This window comes from Carcharodon carcharias, chromosome 11 (genome assembly GCF_017639515.1).
Source record: "Carcharodon carcharias isolate sCarCar2 chromosome 11, sCarCar2.pri, whole genome shotgun sequence".
Classification (NCBI taxonomy): Eukaryota; Metazoa; Chordata; class Chondrichthyes; order Lamniformes; family Lamnidae; genus Carcharodon; species Carcharodon carcharias.
The window spans coordinates 123,607,857-123,631,904 of record NC_054477.1 but is presented as its reverse complement, the minus strand read 5'-3'; the positions used below and the strand labels follow the sequence as shown (position 1 = coordinate 123,631,904).

The 24,048-nt window shown below is 46.0% G+C and overlaps 1 protein-coding gene across 1 annotated transcript in view; it reads left to right on the top strand.

Moving 5' to 3' along the window:
- LOC121283785 (B-cell CLL/lymphoma 9 protein-like) overlaps positions 1 to 24,048 on the top strand; it is a 366,978-nt gene that overhangs the window by 125,133 nt on the left and 217,797 nt on the right. Inside the window, 1 exon segment of the mRNA XM_041198498.1 lies at positions 18,345 to 18,543. Within this exon segment, the coding sequence (XP_041054432.1) occupies positions 18,345 to 18,543 (199 nt within the window).

Here is a 24,048-nt window from a genome sequence, read left to right as displayed (position 1 = left end):
CCTTCTCTCCATCCGTTCATTTGTACTCCTCATCCGAAGAGTACCAAATATCCCTGTCCTAGTGGCCGGGGTCCCAATTGGATGTTAGCAACACCCGTACTTTCCTCTTTTGATGTATGGTGGTCAGTCGTACAGCCACTTGAATTTGCTGATCCTCAGCCTTGCCTGCTCGCTCCTGAGCAGCCTGCGCTACTTCAGTGAGAGCAACATTCTGCTCCTGCAATCGGGTTATCTTTTCCTTACTCTCCTGCAAATCTTTCACCTGTCTTTCATTTTCCCGTGTAGTAAACTGCAGTAAACAGAATCCACCCCACTTGACTAGAACCTTTCCGCTTGGGGAAGCCCGCTTCCTCCAAATAACCCTTAATGGTGTAAGGTAACTTCTTTGCACTATTTCCTATCTCTTTGTCCCTGAGGGTGATAGTATATGTCGGGTGCCAGGATGGACTGCCTTAGATCATTTTGGGGCGGTAGCGAATATGTTAACTAAAGTGGGATCACCCGAAAGTTTGGACAAAAAGATAGGGAATAGTGCAGTGTAATTTAACAGGTTACTTCTGAATAACTAGGATGCTATATAAGCTGAAGAATGTGTCAAGAAACAAATGGGACCTTTAATCTGGATACAGATCAATACACATGAGAAAGAGATAGTTTAATTTTGATAGTGTAAATTATATTTCTTACAGAGTTTAAAATTTTGAGGTTTGGTTCATGATAAAGTTCTCAAAAGGGAATTTTTATTTTAAAAAGGTTTGACAACAATTGGCACCAATTCAAATGCTGCAAGCTTTTGTATTTGTAAGTCTGTTCCCAAAATATGAAGTTAAGCTCAAGACCTTGACAAATTTTGGTAGAAATCCAATTTTGGCCGAGTTAATGAATCTGGGATAATTCTAAAAAAAATAGTGGGTTATTTTTGAGACAATAAGATGTTGTTTGAAGAAGAAGATAAGGAAATAAAACATGTCAATGCCTGATTTCTGTTTTAAAACCGTTGTGAGAATACTTTATTGGACTGTAAGTCTCTCCAGACAATCTGATCAAGGTAATGCATGTGTAAAATGGTATGAAGACTTCACCTGTGGACTGGGTTTGTGACCGGTGCCAAGGAACTTGAGGATATCTCTCGACCAGCTGATGCCGCGGGGTCCCTGATGGGCAAAAGAATGTGAGATTATTGCTTGTAGTTGTGTAAATATAATAAAGTAACATTTATAATTATAAAAACAAAAAACTGCGGATGCTGGAAATCCAAAACAAAAACAGAAACCTGGTCTGGCAGCATCGGCGGAGAAGAAAAGAGTTGACGTTTCGAGTCCTCATGACCCTTCAACAGAACTGAGTGAATATTAGGAGAGGGGTGAAATATAAGCTGGTTTAAGGTTGGGGGGGGGGGGGGGGGGGGGGGCGGGGGGTGGTGGGGGGAGAGAAGTAGCGGGGGGCGGTGTGGTTGTAGGGACAAGCAAGCAGTGATAGGAGCAGATAATCAAAAGATGTCACAGACAGAGGAACAAAGAGGTGTTGAAGGTGGTGATATTATCTAAATGAATGTGCTAATTAAGAATGGATGGCAGGACACTCAAGGTACAGTGGGGGTGGGGTGGAAAGACTAACAGGGCACAAATGATATAGATTTAAAAATAATGGAAATAGGTGGGAAAAGAAAAATCTATATAAATCATTGGAAAAAACAAAAGGAAGGAGGAAGAAACGGAAAGGGGGTGGGGATGGAGGAGGGAGTTCAAGATCTAAAGTTGTTGAATTCAATATTCAGTCCGGAAGGCTGTAAAGTGCCTAGTCAGAAGATGAGGTGTTGTTCCTCCAGTTTGCGTTAGGCTTCACTGGAACAATGCAGCAAGCCAAGGACAGACATGTGGGCAAGAGAGCAGGGTAGAGTGTTAAAATGGCAACCGACAGGGAGGTTTGGGTCTTTCTTGCGGACAGACCGCAGGTGTTCTGCAAAGCGGGCGCCCAGTTTACGTTTGGTCTCTCCAATGTAGAGGAGACCACATTGGGAGTAACGAATGCAGTAGACTAAGTTAGGGAAAATGCAAGTGAAATGCTGCTTCACTTGAAAGGAGTGTTTGGGCCCTTGGACGGTGAGGAGAGAGGAAGTGAAGGGGCAGGTGTTGCATCTTTTGCGTGGGCATGGAGAGATGCCATAGGTGGGGTTGAGGAGTAGGGGGTGATGGAGGAGTGGACCAGGGTGTCCCGGAGGGAACAATCCCTACGGAATGCCGCCGGTGGGGTGAAGGGTAGATGGGTTTGGTAGTGGCATCATGCTGGAGTTGGCGGAAATGGCGGAGGATGGTCCTTTGAATGCAGAGGCTGGTGGGGTGATAAGTGAGGACAAGGGGGACCCTATCATGTTTCTGGGAGGGAGGAGAAGGCTTGAGGGTGGATGCGCGGGAGATGGGCCGGACACAGTTGAGGGCCCTGTCAACGACCATGGGTGGAAAACCTCGGTTAAGGAAGAAGGAGGACATGTCAGAGGAACTGTTTTTGAAGGTAGCATCATCAGAACAGATGCAGCGGATCCGTCCTATCACTGCTTGCTCGTCCCTACAACCACACCCCCCCCACTTCTCTCCCCCCACCCCCACCCCCTCACCTTAAACCAGCTTATATTTCACCCCTCTCCTAATATTCACTCAGTTCTGTTGAAGGGTCATGAGGACTCGAAACGTCAACTCTTTTCTTCTCCGCCGATGCTGCCAGAACTGCTGAGTTTTTCCAGGTAACATTTATAATTAGTTGTCTCCTTTGATTCCACTAATATCGGTCAGATCCGAACAAAGCATTATATTGTATAACTTAACACCGTCCCATCAGTCTACTCTCGATCATCAGTAAAGTAATGGAAGGGGTCAATAGTGCTATCAAGCGGCACTTCCATAGCAATAACCTGCTCACTAACGCCCAGTTTTTGTTTCGCCGGGGCCACTCAGCTCTTGACCTCATTACAGGCTTGGTTCAAACATGACAAAAGAGCTGAACTCCCAAGGTGAGGTGAGAGTGACTGCCCTTGATATCAAGACAGCATTTAACCAAGTGAGGCATCAAGGAGCCCTAGCAAAATTGAAGTTATTGGATTCAGGGGCAAATCTCTCCACAGGTTGGGCTCATACCTAGCACAAAGGAAGATCCTTGTAGTTGTTGGGGGTCAGTCATCTCAACACCAAGATATCTCCACAGGAGTTCCTCAGGGAAGTGTCCTCAGCACAACCATCTTCAGCTGCTTAGTCAATGACCTTCCTTCCATCGTAAGGTCAGAAGTGGGGATGTTCGCTGATGATTGCACAATGTTCAGCACCATTCGTGACTCCTCAGATACTCAAGTAGTCCATGTCCAAATGCAGCAAGACCTGGACAATATCCAGGCTTGGGCTGACAAGTGGCAAGTAACATTCACGCCACCCAAGTGTCAGGCAATGACCATCTCCAACAAGAGAGAATCCAACCATTGCCCCTTGACGTTCAATGGCATTACCATCACTGAATCCCCCACTATCAACATCCTGGGGTTACCACTGACCAGGAACTGAACTGGACTAGCCATATAAATACTGTGGCTACAAGAGCAGGTCAGAGGCTAGGAATTGTGCAATGAGTAACTCACCTCTGACTCCTCAAAATCTGTCCTCCATCTACAAGACACAAGTCAGGACTGTGATGGAATACTCCCCACTTGTCTGGATGAGTGCAGCTCCCACAACACTCAAGAAGCTTGACACCGTCCAGGACAAAGCAGCCCGCTTGATTGGCACCATATTCACAAACATTCAGTCCCTCCACCACCGACGCACAGTAACAGCAGTGCATACCATCTACAAGATGCACTGCAGGAATTCACCAAGGCTTATTAGACAGCACCTCCCAAACCCACGACCATTACCATCTACAAGGAGAAGGGCAGCAGAAAGATGGGAACACCACCACCTGGAAGTTCCCCTCCAAGTCACTCACCATCCTGACTTGGAAATATATCACAGTTCCTTCACTGTCACTTGGTCAAAATCATGGGGTGTGTGAGAGAGAGATTGTGTGGATGAGTAAGAGAGAGAGAGGAGTGAGTGGGTGAGAGAGAGAGCGTATGAGAGAGAAAGTGTCGGGGAGAGAGTGGAGGAGAGAGAGAATGTGGGGGGAGAGAGAGTGTGTGGAGAGATAGAGAGATAGAGAATGAGGGTATGGGGAGAGAAACAGAGTGGGGGAGAGGGAGTGTATGGGGGGAAAGGGAGAGTGTGGGGGAGAGAGAGAGTGTGGGGGAGAGATAGCATTGGGGAGAGAGAATGTGGGGAGAGAGAGTGAGAGAGGGAGAGAGAGAGAATATGGGTGTGAGAGAGCGAGATGGAATGCGGTTGCTGTGAGGGAGAGTGTGAGGGTGAGAGAGAAAGAGAATGTGGGGCAGAGAGAGAGCATGGGGGAGATAGAGGGACGGTGTGGGGGAGGGAGACAGAGGGTGGAGGAGAGAGAGTGTGAGAGAAAGAGAGAGAGTGTCCCAAAGTTGACACGCAGTGGCACGATATTTCGTTCAGCAGGCGCGCACTGGAGTCGGCAGCACACCCGCCGACATTTAAAAGGCCTGTTAAGGCCATTAAATTATCAATTAACTTGAAATTTCTGCTGTCCTTATGGTTGGTAGGCAGGTGAAAAGGCCAAGCAGCCTTTGCACTTTTTAGAAAACCTCATCCCGTAACGTCAACCTTATAACATAAAAATTTTAAAACTTAATTAATAAAATGTCCCTGCTCATGTGAGTCATATGAGAGATATGTTTCATTACATTTTTATTTTCTTTATTTTTTATTATATAACTCTTCAGCTCTGTGCCTCAGGGAGATTATGAAGTGCGCATTCGCGTGCATGTGTAAAGGTTGCACTGCTCGCACTCCCCCTGCCTCCCACACAGTTAGTGCTGAGTGCTGCTGCTCGTGTTTCACGCTGGGCATGCCTTAATTGGCCTGCTAATGGGAAATCACCTTCCGGCTCCGAACACGGGCAGCTGTTGGCTTCCCGATCGCCCCCGCCGTTTCTGCTGAGCCTGATTGACAAGGGCAAGATTCTGCCTGTGCATACTGTAAAAAAATGGTACAATCTGAGTATGCTTAAGAATCAAGACATGTAAATCTCTAAAGAGATGCCCATGCAAGATTCCAACATTAGAGGAATTGAATCCCAAATTCACAGAGCAATGTTTTTCACCAAGTTGGATGCCAAAAACGGATATTGCTTGATTCATTTGGTAGAGGGATATCAAGAAATCACTACATTCAGGGACACTCAGCTCCTGACCTGATTACAACCATGGTTCAAATATGGACAAAAGAGCTGAACTCCCGAGGTGAGGTGAGAGTGACTGCCTTCAACATCAAGGTCGCATTTGACTGAGTGTGGCATCAAGGAGCCCTGGCAAAACCTGAGTCAATGGGAATCGGGGAAAAGTTTGGTTGGAGTCATACCTAGCACAAAGGAAGATGGTTGTGGTTGTTGGAGGTCAATAATCTCAGCTCCAGGACATCACTGCAGAAGTTCCTCAGGATAGTGTCTTAGGCCCACCCATCTTCAGCTGCTTCATCAATAACCTTCCTTCCATCAAAAGTCAGAAGGTCAGAAGTGGAGATGTTCGCTGATGATTGCGCAATGTTCAGCACCATTCGCGACTGCTCAGACATTGAAGCAGTCAGTCCATGTCCAAAAGCAGCAAGGCCTGGACAAAATCCAGGCTTGGACTGACAAGTGGTAAGTAACAGTCAGACTGCACAAGTGTCAGGCAATGACCATCTCCAACAAAAGAGCCTGCCCACAATTTACAAGGCACAAGTCAGGAGTGTGGTGGAATACTCTCCACTTGCCTGGATGAGTGCAGCTCCTACAACACTGAAGAAGCTTGACACCATCCAGGGTAAAGCAGCCTGGCTTGATTGGCACCCCATCCACAAACATTCACTCCCTTCACTACCGACGCACAATAGCGGCAGTGTGTACCATCTACAAGATGCACTACAACAGCTCACCAAGGCTTATTAGGCAACACCTTCCAAACCCATGACCACTACCATCTAGAAGGATGAGGGCAGCAGATACATGGGAACATAACCACCTGGAAATTCCCCTCCAAGCCACTCACCATCCTGACTTGGAAATATTATCGCGGTTCCTTCACTGTCGCTGGCCAAAATCCTGGAGCTCGCTCCCTAACAGCACTGTGGGTGTACCTACACCACATGAACTGCAGTGGTTCAAGGCAGCAGCTCACCACCACCTTTTCAAGGGCATTTAGGGATGGACAATAAATGCTATCCTAGCCAGTGAAGCCCCTATCTCTTGAATGGATAAAAAAAAACTGTTTGAAAGATACTGTTTCCAGAGATTATCTTTTGGTTTATCCATTAGTCAGGACCTGTTCCAACAATATATGGAAAAAATTACAGAAATTTTCCCTGGATGCTTAGGCATTGCTGATATTGTGGTGATAGGAAAAACCAAAGAAGACCATGACCAAAATCTACACTCACTGATGGCAGCAGCTCATTGTGAAGGACTCGTCTTCAACAGCAAGAAATGCCAATGTGGGTCAGATTAACTTTTTCATTTCTATCTATTCAAGTTCCGGGATCCGTCCTGATCCAGGCAAACCTGAAGATGTATGAGACAGTCCTACTCCCCAGGCCAATGCACAGTGGCAGCAGTGTGTACCATCTACATGATACGCTGCAGAAACTCATCAAGACTCCTTCAACATCACCTTTCAAACCCATGATCTCTACAATGTAGAAGGACAAGGGCAGCAACTGTAATGGAACACCACCTGAAAGATCCCCCCCAAGCCACTCACCATCCTGACTTGGAACTATATCCCTGTTCCTTCACTGTGGCTGGGTCAAAATCCTGGAGCTCCCTTCCTAATAGCAATGTGGGTGTACCTACACCACATGGACTACAGCAGTTCAAGAAGGTAGCTCACCACCACCTTCTCAAGGGTAATTAGGGATGAGCAATAAATGCTGACCCCATGAAAGAATAAATTTTTAAAAAAGGCAATTCTAAATTCCAGTAGATATAAGGCTAACCTGTCCAGCCTTTCCTCATAAGACTACACGCCCATTCTTGGTATTAGCCTAGTCAATCTTCCCTGAACTGCTTCTGATGCATTTACATTTTTCTTTAAATAAGGAGACCAGAAACAATGTGGTCTCACCAATGCCCTGTACAACTGAAGCATAACCTTCCTACTTTTGTAATCAATTCCCCTCACAATAAATGATAACATTCTATTAGCTTTCCTAATTAGCTGCCGTACCTGCATACGAGTCTTTTGTGATTCATGCACTTGGGCACCCAGATTCCTCTGAATCTCAGAGCTCCACAATCTCTCACCATTTAGATAACAGATATTTTTTTAATTCATCCTGCCAAAATGAACAATTTCAGATTTTCCCACATTATATTCCATTTGCCAGATCTTTGCCCATTCACTTAACCTATCTATGTCACTTTGTAGCTTCTTTTCACTTCACAATTTACTTTCCTACCTATCTTTGTGTCATCAGCAAATTTAGCCACCATTCATAGAAACATAGAAAATAGGAGCAGGAGTAGGCCATTCGGCACTTCAAGCCTACTCTGCCATTCACTATGATCATGGCTGATCATCCAACTCAATAGCCTGCTCCCGATATCTCCCCATATCCTTTGAACCCTTTTGCCCCAAGAGCTATCTAACTCCTTCTTGAAAACATACAATGTTTTGGCCTCAACTACTTTCTGTGGTAGCGAATTCCACAGGCTCACCACTCTCTGGGTGAAGAAATTTCTCCTCATCTCAGTCCTAAATGGTCTACCCCGTATCCTCAGACTGTGACCCCTGGTTATGGACTCCCCCACCATTGGGAACATCCATCCTACATCTCAGCTGTCTAGTCTTGTTAGAATTTTATAGTTTTCTATGAGATCCTCCCTCATTCTTCTCAACTCTAGTGAATATAATCCTAACTGACTCAATCTCTCCTCATATGTCAGTCCCACCATCCCAGGAATCAGTCTGGTAAACCTTTGCTGCACTCCCTCTATAGCAAGAACACTCTTCCTCAGATAAGGAGACCAAAACTGCACACAATATTCCAGGTGTGGTCTCACCAAGGCCCTGTATAATTGCCGCAAGGCATCCCTACTCCTGCATTCGAATTCTCTCTCTTTGAAGGCCAACATACCATTTTCCTTCTTTACCACCTGCTGCACCTGTGACTGGTGTACAAGGACCCCCAGGTCTTGTTGCACATTCCCCTCTCTCAATTTATAGCCATTCACATAATAATCTGCTTTCCTGTTTTTGCTACCAAAGTGGATAACCTCACATTTATCCACATTATACTGCATCTGCCATGCATTTGCCCACTCACTCAGCTTGTCCAATTCACACTGAAGCATCTCTACATCCTCCTCACAGCTCAACCTCCCACCCAGCTTTGTGTCATCTGCAAATTTGGAGATATTGCATTTAGTTCCCTCATCTAAATCATTAATATATATTGTGAATAGCTGGGGTCCCAGCACCGATCCCTGCGGTACCTCACTAGTCACTGCCTGCCATTTGGAAAAAGACCCATTTATTCCTACTCTTTGTTTCCTGTCTGCCAGTTAGTTTTCTATCCATCTCAATACACTACCCTCATTCCCATGCGCTTTAATTTTACACGCTAATCTCTTACGTGGGACTTTGTCGAAAGCATACTGAAAGTCCAAATAAACCACATCCACTGGCTCCCCCTCATGAACTCTACTAGTTACATCCTCAAAAAATTCCAGTAGATTTGTCAAGCATGATTTCCCTTTCATGAATCCAGGCTGACTCTGCCACTGTTTTCCAAGTGTTCAGTTATTAAATCTTTTATAATGGACTCTAGAAATCTCCCCACTACCGATGTCAGGCTGACTGGTCCATAATTCCCTTTTTTCTCTCTACCTCCCTTTTTAAATAGTGGGATAACATGAGCTACCCACCAATCTGTAGGAACTGCTCCAGAGCCTATAGAATCTCAGAAGATGACCACCAATGCATCCACTATTTCTAGGGTCTCTTCTTCGGTCCCTTCATCCAAGTCATTGATATAAATTGTAAAAAGTTGAGACCCCAGCACTGATCCCTGTGGCACATCACTCATCACACCCTGCCAGCCAGTAAAAGGCTTATTTATGCCAACTCTCTGCTTCCTGTTATCTAGCCAATCTTCTAACCATGCCAATTTGTTACCCCTACACCATGAGTTTTTATTTTGTGCAGTAACCTTTGATGTAGCACTTTATCAAATGCCTTCTGGAAATCTAAGTATAGTACATCCACCGGTTCCCCTTTATCCAGAGCACATGTGACTCCTCCAAAGAACTCCAATAATTTGGTTAAACATGATTTCCCTTTTACAAAACCATGTTGACTTTTCCTGATTGCCTTGAATTTTTCTAAGTGCCCTGCCATAATCGCTTCTAACATTTTCACTTATGACAGATGTTAGGCTAAGTGGCCTATAGTTTCCTGCTTTCTTTCTCTCCCACTTTTTGAATAAAGGAGTTATATTTGCTATTTTCCAATCTAATGGAACCTTCCCCGAATCTAGGGAATTTTGGAAGATTAAAACCAGTGCATCAACTATCTCACTAGCCACTTCTTTCAAGACTTTAGGGTGACGTCCATCTGGACCTGGGGATTTGTCAGCCCGCAGCCCAATAATTTGCCACTTCCCTGGTGATTGTAAATTTCCCGAGTTTCTCCTTCCCCTTTTTTACTGATTTACAGCAATTTCTGGAATGTTACTTGTGCTCTCTATAGTGAAGACTGAAGCAAAATATTTGTTTAATTTGTCCGCCATCTCCCGACTTTCCATTATCAATTCCCCAGACGCATTTTCTATAGGACCAATGCTCACTTTGTTAACTCTTTTCATATTTAAATATCAATAGAAACTCTTACTGTCCATCTTAATATGACCAGCTAGCTTTCTCTCATACTCTAATTTTTCCCTCCTTAATATTTTTGTCATTCTTTGCTGTTAATATTCTTTCCTATCTTCTGACCTGCCACCCATCTTTGCATAATTATATGCTTTTTCTTTAAGTTTGACACTGTCTTTAGCTTTTTTAGTTAATCACAGATGGTGGACCCTCCCCTTGGAACTTTTCTTTCTCATTGGACTGTTCTGTGTATTCACAGACATTTAGATGTCTACCACTAAACTTCCATTGACATATCCCTTTACCTAAGTAGCCAGTTCACTCTGTTTTCATGCCCTCATAATTGCCCTTATTTAAGTTTAAAATATTAGCCTTGGACACATTTGTTTCTCCCTCCAAATGAATGTAAAATTCAATTATATTATGATCATTGCTACCTAGGAGTGCTTTCACGAGGAGGTTATCCATTAATCCTATCTTGTGCTCAATACCAAGTCTAGTATAGCCTGCTCTCCGGTTAACTCCAGAATATGCTGTTCTAAGAAACTATCCCAAAAATATTCTATGAACCCCTCATCTATGCTACCTTTGGCCATCTGATGTTTCCAGTGTGCATGTAGATTAAAATCCCCCATGATTATTGCTGTATTTTTCTGGCAAGCTCTCATTATCTCTTCTTTTATACTCTGTCCGACTGTGTAGTTACAATACTCTCACAAGTGACTTCTTGCCTTTATCATTCCTCATCTCAATGCGAACCACTTCTACATCCTGATTTCCTGAACTTAGGTCATCCTTCTCTAATGTGCTAATACCATCATTAATTAGCAAAGCCACCCCTCCACCTTTTCCTAACTTCCTGTCCTTCTTAAATGTCATATATCCTTCAATATTTAGGTCCCAATCTATGTCATCCTATAGCCATGTCTTGGTAATGGCCATCAGATCAAAATTATTTATTTCTATTTGCGCTGTCAGTTCATTTTTTTGTTTCAAATGCTACATGCGTTTTGATACAGAGCCTTTAGTTTTGTTCTCTTATTACTTTTGTAGCATCTAGCCTTATCTGCTGATTTCCTCTTAGAATTGTACTTTCTGTCCCTTCCTGTCACAGTCTGTTTATCGTTTCCCATATTAATACTTGTCTCTTCTCTTCAGTTTACTACATCTTCCCAAACTTGATCCCTTGCCTCTACCATTCAGTTTAAAATCCCCTCTACTTCCCTAGTTAGTCAGCTCACGAGGACACCAGCCCCAGCACAGTTCAGGTGTAGATTGTCTGAATGGTACAGACCCCACTTTCTCCAATATTGGTGCCAGTGCCCCAGAAGCCAGAACTCGATATCCCAAACCCTGGCACCAGGCAGGCAACAAAGCCGTCTGGACTCTCACTCTTTGCTACAGAGAACAGTGTCAAACCCCTTACTATACAGTCCCCTACTACCACTACATTCCTTTTTGGACCCCCACTTGGATGGCTTCCACGATGCCATGGTCAGTTTGCTCATCCACCCTGCAGCCCCCATTCTCATCCAAACAAGCTGAGAGAACCCCAAATCCGTTGGACAATTGCAGAGGCTCATACCCCTGCAATCTGGGTTCCCTTAACTGCCTCATTCGCAGTCACACCCTCTTGTCCCTGGCCACTGTCCAAATCAGAAGACCCTATCCTCACTGCATCCTGGTATAAAGCATCCAAATAACTTTCCCCCTTCCTGATGTATTGCAGAGTTTACAGCTCAACCTCTAGCTCAATGACTCTGAGCCGAAGTTCCTCAAGCCACACGCACTTACCGGATGTGTTTGTCCTGGATCACAATATTATCCAGGAGCTCCTACATGCTGCAGCCTTGACACATCAGCTGTTCTGCCATCCTTAATGTGTTTTAAATAATTACTTAATTATGTTAATCACTTATTTAGTTTGCTTTCTTATATATTCTATTAACTTTACCACCAAATTATGCACTATTTTAAAACTTAGGGATAGAATAGAACTTACCAACTTACCAGATACTCACCAAACCATCCTGTCGTAGGGCAGAATCAATTTCTATGGAGTGAGAAAGATAAAAAGAGGAAGCAAACAATTCCTTCTGCCCCTCTCTAAACTTTCCTCTCACCAAACTTCAAGACTTCACTCAGTTAGTCGGCTGCACTCTGCCGATTAAATGGTCTGTCCAGTACAGAAATGTCAACCCGCTGTTATGGCCTGGAGAGGAGGGGTTGAATAAATCCCCTCTTCTCGTTTTCCCACTGTTCGTTTGACTGCAGCAGAATTTTTAAACGAGTTTTTTTTTGCTAATTCAGTGACTGTTTAACTGTTTAGGTGCTTTTATTATAAAAAGACACACACTGACAGGTTTCCTTGTAAACTTTCAAAAGAAAAGAATAGTATTTATTGTACTATACAATCTAAATCATTTTTATTTTCATTTGTTTATGGGGTGTGGGCATCACTGACTAGGCCAATATTTATTCCCATCCCTAATTTCCCTTGAGAAGGTGGTGGTGAGCTGCCTTCTTGAACCGCTGTAGCCCAAGTGGTGTAGGTACACCCACAGTGCTGTTAGGAAGGGAGTTCCAGGATTTTGGCCCAGTGACAGTAAAGGAACGACGGTATATTTCCAAGTCAGAATGGTTAGTGTTTTAGAGGTGAAATTCCAGGTGTCGATGTTCTCCCGAATCCACTGCCCTTGTTCTTCTAGATTGTAGGGACTGTGAGTTTGGAAGGTGCTGTCTAAGAATCTTTGGTAAGTTTCTGCCGAGCATCTTGTAGATGGTACAGAATGCTGCCGCTGTGCATCAGTGGTGGAAAGAGTGAACATTTGTGGATGTGGTGCCAATTAAGCGGGCTACATTGTCCTGGATGGTGTCAAGCTTCTTGAGTGTTGTTGGAGCTGCACTCATACAGGCAAGTGGAGAGTATTCCGTCAGACTCCTGACTAATAGAAACACTCTGACTCTAACACACACATGCACTCAAGAGTTCACACCACACATACACAAATAAGTTACAAAATGGGAGGATACTTTAAGTAACTTTGAAGCTCAATAAAAGTCAGTGGTATACAGATCTTGTAGATTGATGGCTTGGATGGTTTCAGGTTGGGCTCAATGGTTCATCTCAATTTTCTGTTGAAACAATTTAGAGATGTTGACGATTTATCTTTTCTTCTAGGGCAAAGTTTTGCCCTTGGCGTGCGGGATCAGAGTGGACAGGCAGGGGAAGTTGGGAAGCCGTCCGCAATTGGCAATGCACTGTGATTTTACACTGGTGGGCCAGTTAACACCCGCTCAGCCTGATACGTGGCTTGGGACTGAGCGAAAAGGTGCGGGTGTGATGTCCGCCGGGTTCAATGGCGACCTGGTAGCCAATTCAAAAGCGGCCTCGGCAGCCCCTGGAAGACTGCTATGGAAGGAGGCTGAAGGTTGCACAGTGGAATCCGTTGTGGGTGGACAGGGCAGGTGGGGGAACAGGTCGGCGGGTCAGTTGGCCCCGTATTTCTCAGATGAGTGCCTCCCAGCACCCCTGGAGGAGGTGGCAGTGAAGAGAGAAACCCTTGCCCCCAGGGACGGGACGAGGAGGCTCCCCACCTCACCAGGGTTAGCAACTGACATGGTGAGGGGCACATGGGTGCAGTGCCAGAAATGCTTCAATGATCTCCTACGATTGGGAAGAGTGCATACATGTTGTCATGGGTCACTTAAGAGTTAAGAGCTGTCCATCCCCCCATGGACCTCAGAGGTGTTAAGAGTGTGAGTGGAAAATATCAATGAGGCAGGATTTGGCCAAGAGGGTGAGCCCTGGCTGCTTGGACTGAGTGCCTTGTGGCTCCAGGGTCATGAATCGGCTGAGCCCCGCGAGGTGTGCCTCAGGTGGTGTTGGCCAGGCTGCAGTGGTGCTGCAGGTAGAGGGTGGACTAATCAATGCTCCTCTCTCCTTTCAGGAGAAAATATCCCATAACAATGTTGAGAGGTCGCGGGCTGGCGGTGGACCCCTATACCTTCACATCCTTACGCGGTACGGGCAGAAGGCCATGGAGTTAGAGAGGCGTTGTGTACCTCGGTCATGCGGCCACGGTGAGATTGATGTGCCAGAGGAAGGTAAGAGTGCAGTGCACTGAGGTGAGAATGTCAGTTCCAGTGTAGTCACTATATTGATGTAAGCCTGGAACCTGGAATCTCCATTAATAATTGAAAGACAAAGGCACCATGATGCAGATCTCTGTCTCACCAGGGTGCCAGGTGTGCACAGTGACAGTGTCATGACTTAAACTAATGACATGTCCTTCTTCTCCCTTTTAAGCCCATCAGCAGGTGATTGTCATGAGGAGCCTGAAGACCCACCCCTGACACCTGAGGACCACCCTCTCTGTCAAGCAGGCACCAACACAGATACCAGCACCTCGCTGAGCATTAGATCGCCGTATAGTTTATCGGTGAACATTGGTGAGAGCACTTCACACTCGCTTGAGGTGCAGGCGGAGGCAGAGAGTGCCCAGGGTGCTAGCAGTTGGAGGAATTGTGGGGACCAGGAACATGCTCAGTCAGTGGCTGATGATGTGCCTTTGGAGTCGTCCCTGATGCAGCAGATGCTGGAGGTCCAGCGAGGTGTGCAGGAGGATCTGGCGGAGATACATGAGGGAAAGTGTGCCATGGTGTCTGTTATGGAGGAGACCCTGTGGAACATAAACACTGCTTTGACCCTCATGGCCGAAAGCAATGCCTCCTCCATGGACAGAGTGGCGACTCTGATGGAGAGGATCCTCCAGGGACTCAATCAGGGGTTCCTGGGGATGCGCTTGGACCTGCAAGCCCTCACACTGCAATGACCTCAGATCAAAAACAGAATTACCTGGAAAAACTCAGCAGTCTGGCAGCATCGGCGGAGAAGAAAAGAGTTGATGTTTCGAGTCCTCATGACCCTTCAGCAGAACTGACCTCAGATGGTCACTGTCAGTGTGGGAGATGGATTGGACACCCAGTATCTCAGCTCGGTGCCCGTCCATCAGTGGTGAGCAGGGAGATCCAAAGCGACATCACATTGGTGCACGAGCTGCTTGTTGTCTCTGCAGGCTCCTCTCAGGGGGCTCTGGATGATGGCAGCAGCTCTTCCACCCCACCTACCAGTGACCATGGCATCTGATAAGGCTGCGATGACTGGGGAGGTGCCAGCCATGGAACTGACTGCTGCCTCCCAGGAGGGGCCAGCACAGGCTCCACGGGCCAGAGGACGCCTGCCAAGGTCACCAAGGCCAACAAGACAGCAGAGTGAGCAGGCTGTCTCCAATGCCGGTGCCAGCGAGGGGAGAGCACCTAGACGGAGCACTCGGAAACGAAAACTTAAAACACCTTAAGCACAAGACTGCCTTATCACGGGCGATATTTTGTTGCCACATTTTTCTTTACATTTTTTCATGGCGTGATTGAAAACACCGGTTAATGTTAATTTCAGCAATGTTTCACATTTTTCACAAGTAAATGAAATGTTATTTTGCGCAATTGGCCTCTGTATGTTTCATTTGCTCTGGAGGTGCAGGGTAAGCCATGATGTTATGATGGATGTGTGTCTCCTGAAACTTTATTGCAAAGGCATATAGTGTATGTTGTTGACCAAGGAAATGGTCCTGTCAGGTATCGAGTATGGAGCCTGCTGCTCTGGCATGTGGTGGTAGTTCTTATTTGGTAGGCCAGCTGAATCAAAGCCTCCCAAGCGTCCCTGCCTCCCTGGAGGTTACCCAGGTCAGCATCCATGCCCTCAGCGTTCTCCTCACCGTGCTTGTCCTCAGACTCACTACCAGACTCTTCATCCATTGCCTGTGCAGCTGCATCAAAATCTTCTTCCTCCACTGTATCCCCCTTCCCAGTGCCAGATTGTGTAGAGCGCAGCATGTCACCACTATCAGTGACACTGAATGGTCCAGGCATTAGAAGTGCATCTTGAGAAGACCTATGGTTCTCTCTACCACTGCCTTATGGAGGCATGGTTCCTGTTGTACCACTGCTCGGCCTCTGTTCTTGGGTAGCAGAGAGGCATCATGAGCCACCTTTTCCGGGATATAGGCCTCGTCACCCATCTAGTCGGGCTGGAGCACTGAAGAGCCTTGGCACCTGGGAATGTCTCAGGATGTAACATTGTGGGAGCTGCCAGGGTACCTTGCACAGACTTACAGGATCTGCATCCTGTGATCACACACTATCTGCACGTTCATGGAGTGGAAGCCCTTCCTTTTGACGAAGGCACCCGGCTAACCCGCTGGTGCCTTGATGGCCACATGTGTGCAGTCTATTGCACCCTGGACACGGGGGAACCCAGCAATCACGCGAGGCCCCTGGCTCGCTCTGCCTGGCTGGCCTTGTCCGTACGGAAATGAACGAAAGTCAATACCTGCCTGAACAGAGCATCTGTCACCAGCTTGACACAACTGTGGACAGCTGATTGGGAGACTCCACACAGATCCCCCACTGACCCCTGGAAAGAGCCAGAGGTATAGAAGTTGAGGGCCACTTTGACCTTCAGTGCCACTGGCATGGGGTGTCCACCCACACAGTGGGAGCTGATCTCAGGGCCGATCCTCTGACAGATGGAGGTCACTGCCTCTCTTGAGAGACAGAATCTCCTTCAGCATTGCACCTCGGATATTTTGAGGTCGCTGCATCGCCGCCTGAAAACCCTGGCAACAGGATAGTGACGTCTTCTGCGGTCCCTTCCACCTTGGATTTCCTGTTGGTCCTGCGCCCCTTGTGCCTGCACCTCTCCTCCCACAGGTCGCTCCCCTGCAAACAGCATAGGGACACCTGGCCTCCTCCCCCTTTTGGCCTTCTCCTCCTCAGAGGAGGAGGTGCATCCAGGGAGACCACAATCTCCACCAGAGTTAGGGAAAGCTGTCTGATACCTGGAAGGGCCCACTTGGTGTGAAACCTCTGGGGACCTGGGAAACAACACTTAGTCCTGAACTGAAGCCTTGAAATTCTCTGAGTGCAGCTCTGAAGCGAGATGAACCTGTCACGTTCGCAGAAGCAGCCAGTAGCAAGTGATATCCTGCACTCCTCACTAATCGCTTTGACAATGCCACTGACCCCTCTTATCCCACCCATGGATGAGGTTTTACTAATTATGGCCTGTCTGCCTACCGTTTTGCCTGTGCGACAGCCTAAAAATCGCTCGGACTACGTAAAGTAGGTGTCTCAAGGGCCTTAACTAGCTACTTAATTAATGGCGGGTGCACCTCCCTCTCCATTGCATGCCCACCTAGCGAAATATCACGAGGGTGTACGTTGAGGTTGGCACGCTTGTCTGACATCAACACACTTTATTTAACAGTTGAGCAGTTCAGGCAGCGCCCACCCGCCAAGCTAAAAATTCTGCCACTGGAGATGTTAGCCATCGGGTTGAATTTTAAAATGCTGCATCTGGCAAGTGGCTGGTCAAGCAACAGGCAGGTTTCAAGCTTGCCAGATGGATGGAGAGAAATAGAAAGAGACAGAAAGAGTACTCACTTAGGGTCCTGCTTTTTTGATGTCTCCTTCTTCTGACTGGTCCCTCATTGGCCTGAAGTAAAGCAGTTTCTTAAAAAAATACTCTCCTTATTTCCAATTGGCAAGTTACCCCTAGCGAGTTGATTCCAGGTCCATGGTTTAGACTTAATTACATAATGGCTGGAAGTGTTCCCTTCTCAGCCATTGCCCATTGTCCAATGTGATTACGTCTAATGGCTTGTTTGACACCCTGTTATCTGTTTCAGATGAAGTTACATTGTTCGCCATTGTGAGATTTGAACTCTTGATCTTGGGGATACAAGCCCAGTACCATAACCACTTGGCTATTTAGGCCAAGCCCCAAAACTAACCAGGCCTGAGTCTGCTTAGCTTCCGAGATCAGACAAGATCGGGCGTTTTCAGACTAGTATGGCCATAGGCTTGACACCCTGTTATATCGAAGTTGTCCAAATGCTTTGTGAATGGATCCCGAGATGACCATTTACATTCCTCCAAGGCAATTATCTGTGATGGATTCTTCTAGGCAGTCTAGATTCATTACAATGGCTGTGCAATTTGTAGGATGGTGATGCAAAAATTCAGTCATCTTAGAAACTGCTGCTTTAAGTCACTGAAATGCTGCTGTTTAGACTTTTAAAGCTGCTTTTAAAATTGGTTTCAGCACAATAAATAATAATTATTGATATAAAAAATGGCTTTACACTGTATAGTCTTGAAAACTTTTCAAATTCAACGGAACATTTGTATGGGTTTTAACTATTATGAAAGGATGCTAAGAGGTGAGAGATTGCATCAGAGACAAGTACTGTTGAAGCCCCAATAAAAAATGTGATTTTATATGTTTATCTATCTTTGAATGTTTCTCTTTTCTGACTGTTTGTATTGTGTTACAGACTGTAACTCTGCTGAGAGTGTCAAGCCCCAGGAACAACTGGCAGCACTCTCCTTCCCTTCTTCCAATCCAGATGCCTGTAGGTCTTCCACTCCTTCACACCATTCTGTTGGAGACCAGAATCTGATGCCAGAATCTAGCACCACCCAAAAGACCCCTTCTAAAGTTGTATATGTCTTCTCTACAGATATGGCCAACAAGTAAGTTAACTAACTAATAATTTACACACCTAGTCCTGTTTGGTTGTTCACTGTTAATTGCATCTCAGGAGGATTGCTGCATTTGTTACTACAGGAAGGTAAATTTAACAGTTAATATCTTTTACTGTTTGTAATTTGTTCTATTATAGTCAAACTACACACCTGGCAAAGGGTTTTTCTACTTGTATGTTTTAAGCACGTCCCAGATTTCTTCCCTGGGTGAACAGGGTGCACTTTTCCTTGAATAAACTGCACTGCTTGCATGTGGATTTTCTTGTCAGGTCTACTTCATATATCTCTCACAGGTCTTGTCAGAAAAGTGAGCAGAGATTGATGTTGCTAAATCTCTGCCCATTTAAATGCAAGTGAAATGCTGCTTCACTTGAAAGGAGTGTTTGGGCCCTTGGATGGTGAGGAGAGAGGAAGTGAAGGGGCAGGTGTTGCATATTTTGCCCCTTCACTTCCTCTCTCCTCACCATCCAAGGGCCCAAACACTCCTTTCAAGTGAAGCAGCATTTCACTTGCATTTCCCCCAACTTAGTCTACTGCATTCGTTGCTCCCAATGCGGTTTCCTCTACATTGGAGAGACCAAACGCAGACAGGGTGACCGCTTTGCAGAACACCTTCGGTCTGTCTGCAAGCATGACCCAGACCTCCCTGTCCCCTGCCATTTTAACACTCCACCCTGCTCTCTTGCTGTGTTTCGATGATATGAACCTGATCTCAAAGCGCAAGTGATCTGCCCTCAGCCAGACAGGGCTCAGACATTCTCAGAGGCTGTGTGAAGATCTATGGAGTGTCCTGACTGCATGTTGTCACCATCCTCCTGCAATCGAGCGACTATTAGGGCCTTCACTGTGTCTCCATGACAGGAGCATTCTCACAGAGGGTATTCACGCTGCCATAAGCCAATCTGGAAGCAAACATTCACAAATGCAATGTGAGAAACTATGGGGCCACCTAACTGCATGTCGTCATCATCCTACACAAATGTAGCAGTTATGAGGGCCTCCCAAACACAGAAGCCTCGTCTAGCCAGTGCAAGGACCTCATCCCTGTCATTGTCGCCTCAGAGGGCCTCCTCATCATCATACCCGTTGGTGTTCTCTGCATCAGAGGAGACGTGCAACTCCTCCATCTCCTCCTCAGCCAGCTCGTCTCCCCATTGCAGCGCCAGGTTGTAAAGGGCGCAGCAGACGACAACGATGCGTGACACTCTGCGGACTGGTCAGGCATCGGAACCTCATCTTCAGCATCCCGATGGTCTGCTCAACCAATGTGTGAGTTGCAGCATGAGCCTTATTATACCGTTGCTCTGCTGCAGTCTGAGGCTGCTGCACAGGTGTCATCAGCTATGGCCTTTGCGGGTAGCCCATGTCCCCGAGGAGACATCCCTGCAGCTGCTGTGGACCCTGGAAGTCTCCAGGATGCAGTTCTGGTGGTCACACACCAGCTACACATTCAGAGAATGGAAGCTCTTGCTGTTGATGTAGTCCACCATGTGTTGTGACGGAGATATGAGCGCCCTGAATGCAGTCAATCGCACCCCGTGCCTGTGGGAAACCCGAGATCTGGACAAATTCAATCGCTCTTGCATTTTGGCTGCCCTAGCCCCGGGCCAAATGCACAAAGTTGTGTTACTTTGCAAAGATGGCATCCGTGACCTCATGGATGCATTTGTGGGTGGAGGCTTGAGAGATCCCACAGAGGTCACCTGTGGAGTCCTGAAAGGAGCCACTGGTGTAGAAATTGAGCGCCGTGGTCATTTTCACAGCCACTGGCAGTGGATGCCCTCCATGTCCCTGTGGTACCAAATCCTGCAGTAACTGGCAGATGTGAGTGACCAATTCCCAAGAACTTGGTGGCACATTGATGACCCTGCATTGCTTGAGTGGGCAGATAACTAGGAGCACGATCCCAAGCATATCAATGTGGCTGTGCTTGAACTGCCTCAGTTACAGAGTCACTTCCTACAGGTTTCCCAAATGCACGGCCACTTTCCTCACCCACCCTACCCCTCCCACCCCTAATATTTGTGTGCAGAGCGGCACTTGCCCCTTGCTACCCCAACCTCAAAAGTTGCCTCCGAGACAGGGCAGCACTTACCACCTGCTCAACAACAGTCTTCACCCTCAAAAACTGCCTCCATGGCAGGGCGGCACTTGCCTCCCGCTCCCCCTCACCCTCCAAATTTGCCTCCGAGGCAGGGCAGCACTTAACCCCGACTCCCCCGGTGCCCCTGAAGCCTGCAAAGCAACAGGCGACCCAGGCAAGCTCTACAGAGCGATGCTGTTCACTCACCTCCAATTCATCCAAAGTGAAGGTCGCCGAGTGCTGTTGTGAAACATGTTGATGTGCTTTCCCGCCAGACGATCCAGCAGGGGTGCAAGAGCCTGGTGGGATGGCCTGATAATGATATGCTGAAGTATTACAATGAGGTTCCCAACAACAGATAGTGGGAAACATGGCGCTCCGTTGGCGGGCTGAGTGGACAATCATGACCTGCCTTTCCATTGTAGTGAAAACAATCACGGCATATTGTCCATTCACGCCACCTATCACACTTGTTGCCAGCAGGCACAGAAAATTCCACCCATAGTTTCAGATCTTCGCCATGTCAAGCAGAACACCACTGCTCCAAAATGTTATCTTTGTCCGGTGATCCACAGAAGAGAGTAACCAACTTTCGACAGCTGTCTTCGATTTTAAGGACTTCTTCTGAGCCGTCTCCAATTACCAAGACTTCTCCTGAGCCCTCATCATTTAAAGTCTGCTCTCTGCAGCCCTTTCTTTAATTTTTAGCCTGTTTCTGTGCTCCCTTCTTTTCACTTAACTGAGACTTCTGTCCCCTGACTGGGACTTCCTTTTGAGACCTCTCCCTGGGACTCTTCTTTTATGATTAAAATTGACCGATTGACTTAAAAGTGACTCCCCAAGAAGCGTTGTTCACTGGCCCTTGAAATGAATCTGGTGACCTAACACAACATTCAAAGAGGGTCCCAGCCTGGTTACTTGGCAGGAACAAATGTAATAAGCAGTGGTACATCTGTACCTCAAACGTTACAAGCTCCGAAGACTACAAGCTTACATAAAACACAGAACGAATGGATTTCATAACACACTCTAGAGACGGAGATGCAAACAGTTTACTTACATTTGAAATCTGCCTATAATCTGTTATTAGTTATTCCAGTCTACTTTTTAACCAATAAAGGAATCTTATTTACTGTGCTTAGCTAGCAACTAGCAAAGACACTTGAAAGTGAAATGTGTGCTTGAAGTACTTGCTTTCTTTAAACAACTTCTTGTACTGGTTACTTATTAGCTCAGTCACTTGAGTGGATCCCCACTGGTGAAGTCACATCTTTCGTTGGTTCACTGGAGTGCTGCAAATTTTTCAGCTGTCATTTATTCTATGGTTAGCGTACTATACGTTTACTCTTTGGCCATCTCAGTTGTCCTGGTGAATTATAAGTTTAAAAATGGGTCAATTATTTAAAAAAAATTTCAATAAAATGTGAGTGGCTGAAGGTTTCTTCCAAAATTTGATTTATTTTGAAGTTACATTTAACAGGGATATGTATTCTGAAAATCATATTGCAACTACTTCCTAATAATATGTCCTTGTCACTTTAAAGACTATCACACTGTTGGGGCTGAATTTCCTTGGATGGCAGGTGAGCTGGGAAAATCAGGATGGGTGGGGGAGAGCCACACCGTGATGCCACTCCCACCCATTTCCGCCACTACAGAATTTTTTCAGGGGCAGGCTAGGAATCAGATTGGCTTCCTGCACTAGGGAGGAGGGCAACCAATTATGTTAAGGACCCAATTAGGGTTGATTTCATGATTCCCCAACATTTTGACATTGGTGGAGCAACCAACCCTCCACATTCCCGTTGGGTGCAAAGGCCATCAGCTCATTGGAGGTGGTCTCCTGGTGACAGCCTGGAGACTCACTGGAGAAGGATGTTCCATGCCCCATTGACGGGGTCATGAATATGAAAGGTCACAAGGTTTCCAGTCCATCACTCATGGCCTAGATTTTGCTTAGTTCTAGTCTGTTATGCAGCCCAGTGATGATACCTCTATGTTAAAACACCCTCATGATACCCAACCTGTCCCAGCAGCACCAACCTCGCTGATGGGCTGGCAGCACCAACAGTTGGTGAATGCAAAAGCAGGCAGTTAGGAGGCTGCCTCCCAGGAAATTGCTGAGCCAATCTTACTTCCAGCAATTTTGGCCTTTGACCTCCATTTGGTACTGTTATCAGGATCCTGTGACAAAATCCAGTACTTTCTGTCTGTAATGAATATTCTGTTCATTTCACTGTTTAGATCAATCTTTAGGTGCCATGCAGGTGAGCCACAATTATCAATCTTAAAAATTGTGCAGGTGGGGTGGACAATAGTCTGCTGACTCCTCAACATTTCTATTGAGCTGCATTACCATACCAATTTTAGAAGGAAGTATATTATATGTTGCATGTTGAGGGCTTTGCTACTTGATACAAATATATAGCTGGGGAGTGTGTTTGAAAAACGTTAGCTTGACTTTTACTCGTGGATAGTCTGAAATACTGTGGAGCTGTAAATGCCACATCAAGCATCCCATATAATCAAACAAGGAGGCACTGTGTCTGCCTTTCAACACATACAAAGGCATTATTTACTGAGCCACAAAAAATTAGCAGCATCCAATTATTAGAACACCTGAGCACCACTCCAAATATACAGAGTTATAAATTGATAGTGGTGTAACAGAGGCAATAGAGATTCGGGGGCCATTTTGTACTCCACCAGATTTTCTTTACCTTCTAATACTATGGAAAAGAAAGTTTGTTGGAGTGGAAAACGGACTTTCAATTTGCTATTGTCTGTTTCCAATATCACTCTGGATAAATTCATACCCCCAAATATCTTACAATTGGAGTGCAACATAACAGATTGTAAATGTAATGTCCAGATAGTAACATCATTTAAAAAGGGATAAATATTTGAAAAGAGGAAAGTAAAAGGATACAGTGATATGACTATGAATTGGAATTGGAGTAGTCCAATGTTTTGAAGAGCAAACAGTGAATAGTTTTTTTAATACTGGAGCCAGAAGTGTCAAAACAGTGATCCATCTTGGCCGCCTCCTAAGGTTCCCACCATCACAGATGCCAGACTTCAACCAATTCAACTCAATCCATGTGATATCAAGAAATGGCTGACTGCACTTAACACATGAAAGGTTATGGGCTCTGACAACATCCACGCTGTGGCGGTGAAGACGTGTGCTCCAGAACTAGCTGTGCCTCTAGCCAAGTTGTTCCAATATAGCAACAATACTGGCATCCACCTGACAAAGGCCTGTTCACAAAAAGCATGACAAATCCAATGCAGCAATTATCACCCACTAGTCTACTTTCAACCATCAACAAAACGATGGGAGGTGTCATCGACAGTGCTATAAATTGGCCCCTGCTCACTGATTCTCTGTTTGGTTCGACCAGGACCAA